Here is a 3,879-nt window from a genome sequence, read left to right as displayed (position 1 = left end):
TTTTTCTTCCCCTATTCCTCTTTTCTTTCCCCTTCTCGATTCTCATCACAAGAAAGGAAAAGAAAATCACTCCTTCCAACATCCACAATATGAGGCGGCTGCGCAATTCTTCCCTCCATCTCCCAAGTACAAACATACTCTCTGACCTCTCATCCTCACCACCTCACCACCCCACCTCCTGCGTTCTCTTGAGTGTGTCCGCTTCTAGTCATCCCGACTTGCAGCCCATAGATAGAGGGTCAAGGTGCAGAAGCTGCCGCTATAGGCCGCTCTGAAGGGACGACAAAAGTTGCACCAAGTCTGGGAGTGACAAGACGGCGTTTCACAACAAGTAAAAAATAAGATACAAAAAGCTGGAACAGGCAAATTGTGGTATGCAATTTCGTTGCGTGACAAAGACAAATTGCGGTAAATCACAAAAAAAGATTGGAAAACAAGATCTGGGGTTTCAACCGGATTGCGATGGATGATGCTTGTTTTCGCGAGGGGACGTAAATGGCTGCGTAACTAAAAACATATTTTTTTCGAGATTATTTTTATTTTTTTAAGATGTGTTTATTTGGTACGGGTTTCGAAGTAACGGAGTCATCACGATTGGCAATTACGATTTGAAACTCGATCGATTTTTGGGGGGTTGGGGGGGGACCAAGAATGGGAAGATACCTAAAGTATCCGGTTTTGCAACAAGAAGAATTTGGCGATTCGCTGTAGAGTGACATTTTCCGCGTAAAAGCCGGGTTCGTGGAAATGCAGAGGAAAAAAGCAGTACGGTGACGCTGGGTGGATTCATGCTGGCAACGTGCTTGTTGGCTTCAAATGCTAGGATGAATCGATGGAAAGTAGCGTCGTTTATTATCCGATGCCAGAGTTGGGAAAAACTAGTCAAAACAGAACAGGAAGAAGATAAAACAAATTACCAAACAATATGGGTGAGCGAACTGAATGTTTAAAAGTTTGTCGTCAAAATTATTGTTTCAAGTCACAAGAGACAGCGGGCATGCGGGCATGACAATTTTTTTCGCTTCGTATATGATTCTCATCTTTAACCAATTTGGATGACAAAAGATAACTAACCCTGGAAGACGTTACTTTCATCAAGGTCATGGGTAAATGATACAAGGGAGCGAGGGTTGAGGTGTTGAGACGGATCTAATGTTTCCGCAATCCATCTGTCAACAACGGTGCGCGCTAGGATGTGGAGGACGAAGTTGACAATTTATCAACCACCAAAGAGCGAGTTAATCATCTGTGGGAGACGTAGTGTGGGCGGCGGGCCATTGGGCGGGCTTCGCGATATTCCTCCTCCGAGTCGCTGGAGCAGATATCAGAATTGGAAGCGGGAGATTTGGTTCCACAGCGGCTACCTCCACAATCGATCTTGACGCGATCTCCCTTACGGGTGATTCCGTATCGCTCGCAGCTGCAAATGGAGCTATTGTCGCTCAAGGAAGAGATAGACGATGGCGACGAGCTATCTGAGCGAGTAGAGATCGAAGATCCAGTCGACGAGGGCGGGCTAGAGGAGAGATCCGAATCGGAATCGGACATATCGACACGGCCAAAGCGTCTGGTGAGTTCGCTGACGGTAGGCGGTGGGGAGTAGCGGGGATCCCGAATTTGGCGAGAAGCGTAAGGCTTGGAAGGCTTCGGGGAGAGGATCTTGGAAGGCGAAAGAGCGCGGCCTTTGATTGGTCCAGCGTGGGAATGTCTGTGGGAAGAGTTGGTGCTGCTGCGGGCTCCACTGGGAACATCTAGGATGTTGAGCTTGCGGCCAGTGGTGGGTTCAACAGTGTATTCCGCAGTTGGGTCATGAGAGACATGGTAGCCGTCCATGATGTACTGTTCAGAAAGTAAGAAAGAATCCAAGTCAAAGTTATAAACCACTAAGGGGCAATTCATGATTCTCTTTTACTCACGTAGTACCAGTATCGCTGTCCCAGTTGGAGAGAATTGCCCTGGAAACGGAAAGTCCCCTTCCATGAGCCGGGTTTGGCGGAGGCATCCTGGGAGAGTGGGAGCTGACCCGCGTAGTTATCCCACGAACCGAGGAGATGGATAGTCTTGACATTGGGAGAGGTGCGGATGGAGAAACTGAGTTGCACGGCGGCCATTTTTTCTTGAATAACTTCCGAATATTAAGTATATTACAATGTAAAAAGTGATGGTTGTAATGAAGGTAATGGAGTTTGTAAATATATTAGTGAATGGGGTGTGGTAAAAAGATAAAAAATAATAATGATAAGAAATTATATGTATTTTAAAAGAATTGAATATATCAGGGAGCAGTTATATTCTATCGAAGCCAGAAGGACTACCAGAGTCGCTTTCGGAAATTGTGATCGATAAAATAGAGCGGACGGGTCTCGAAAGTAAGGACGTTGAAAAGAAGAAGCTATTAAACAATGACGTCGACCGGCGACGAACAATGCGATATCAAGTTGGAGGATTGAATTAATCAAGAGGTACCGGAAGCAAGAAGCACAGCTCCTTGTGAATGTGATTGCGCGAGAAGAAGTAGACAACGAAAAGACACAACAGGAAATTAGGCACCTCAAAATTAAAGGAATAGCTCTTCAGAAGACAAACAAGACCTGCTGAGGAAAAGAAAAGAAGAAAAAGAAGAGAAGGGAGAGAGAATGAGGAGGAAGAGCAGGAGGTTATATGGGCAGCAGAGCAACAAACACCGTTTGGGGCGGCCCAGCAGAGGGGAAGTCCAAAAATAGAACCTGCATATCGGCTAACCTGTCCAACTTTGTTTTGTCGACCTCGCTGACATAATCAACCGGGCGGGTAGCCAGGCCTTATCATTGGCCCACATCGGCAAGTGGGGTTGATGGCGCCGATCAACGACGACAGAATCCTCCAATGGCAGGGCGCCATGGATCTTCGGCAAACCAGCAGCTGCCGAACCCCAACAGTCAAACAAAAGCCCGGCCAGTCAGCCTGCATCCGCTGCCACTCACTTCTTCTCCTCTTGCTTTAGTCGTTGATGGCGAGAGGCATGGGCCACATTAGCCCTAGTTCTGCTGCATGAAAAACTGTCCATCCAACCTTGGGAATCGCATCACACCACATCAATCACATCCCGCTAGTCCTAATTTGGGTCTGAATAAACCTGCTTCTTCACTAGTCCTGTGCATGTTATACAATGATTGTGGGAATTTCCCAGCAGGATGGAGATCTTGGCTGATGACCGTGGGGACTCGTGGGGCTCAAACTCCGCTGGCGGTTAGAAGCAGCATTCCTGCCTCAATAACGAAGCCAATTTAACGTGTCAACCTGTCATAAGAGCTCCCTTCCAGCCGTTTTTTATGAATTCTTAAGGTGCAACAAATGCCAGCGCGTGGAGTTGGGCAAGAACTTGGTCTGGAACAGGCCAAATCTCTCTTGTGTTTGATGCATCAACATATGTCATCGAGCAGTTTTGCGATACCACTTGATGGATGGATACCTCTTGCGAGTCCAAACTGATCCAAAAAGCAACAGACTGAAGCAGCACATCCCATGCAATGGCTCCAGCAAGAACATCTTGCCATCTCCAATAACCTTCATCACTTGCTGACAACCCACCATAACCGACAAATTCCGTTCGCCAAACTTGTAGTTTTTGGACGGTCAACAAAATAATTGGTTCATCAAGACTCAGCACGGCTTGGTATCAAGTGCCAAATCACCTGCTATGCTCATGCGAAGTGAGAACCGTCTTCCAGGCTTCAAACTAAATGAGACCAAACTTGGCCCCCCAAAACTGTCGAAATACCTGCCTTCCTTCCACGCTCTTGCTTCGTAAAAAGGTCATAACCTTCCTCGCAGACGTGCAAAACGTGGTTGCCTTTTGGGGCTAAATTGTTGTCGCTCAACGGATGAATGAACATGGTG

At 47.0% G+C, this 3,879-nt stretch overlaps 1 protein-coding gene across 1 annotated transcript; it reads right to left on the bottom strand.

The window, feature by feature from the left end:
* On the bottom strand, nt 1-2,808 carry BDCG_01768 (GTP-binding protein EsdC). Its single transcript, XM_045417300.1, has 2 exons — nt 1,917-2,808; nt 1-1,839 (listed from the first exon to the last, which is right to left on the bottom strand). Exons 1-2 carry the CDS (start codon nt 2,109-2,111, stop codon nt 1,243-1,245), a joined length of 792 nt encoding a protein of 263 aa, XP_045274158.1. The 5' UTR covers nt 2,112-2,808; the 3' UTR covers nt 1-1,242.
* Nucleotides 2,809-3,879: the final 1,071 nt, after the last annotated feature.

Source organism: Blastomyces dermatitidis (genome assembly GCF_000003525.1).
Source record: "Blastomyces dermatitidis ER-3 genomic scaffold supercont1.2, whole genome shotgun sequence".
Classification (NCBI taxonomy): domain Eukaryota; kingdom Fungi; phylum Ascomycota; class Eurotiomycetes; order Onygenales; family Ajellomycetaceae; genus Blastomyces; species Blastomyces dermatitidis.
Note: the sequence above shows the minus strand (reverse complement) of the source record. Positions and strands in the feature narration are given on the sequence as shown.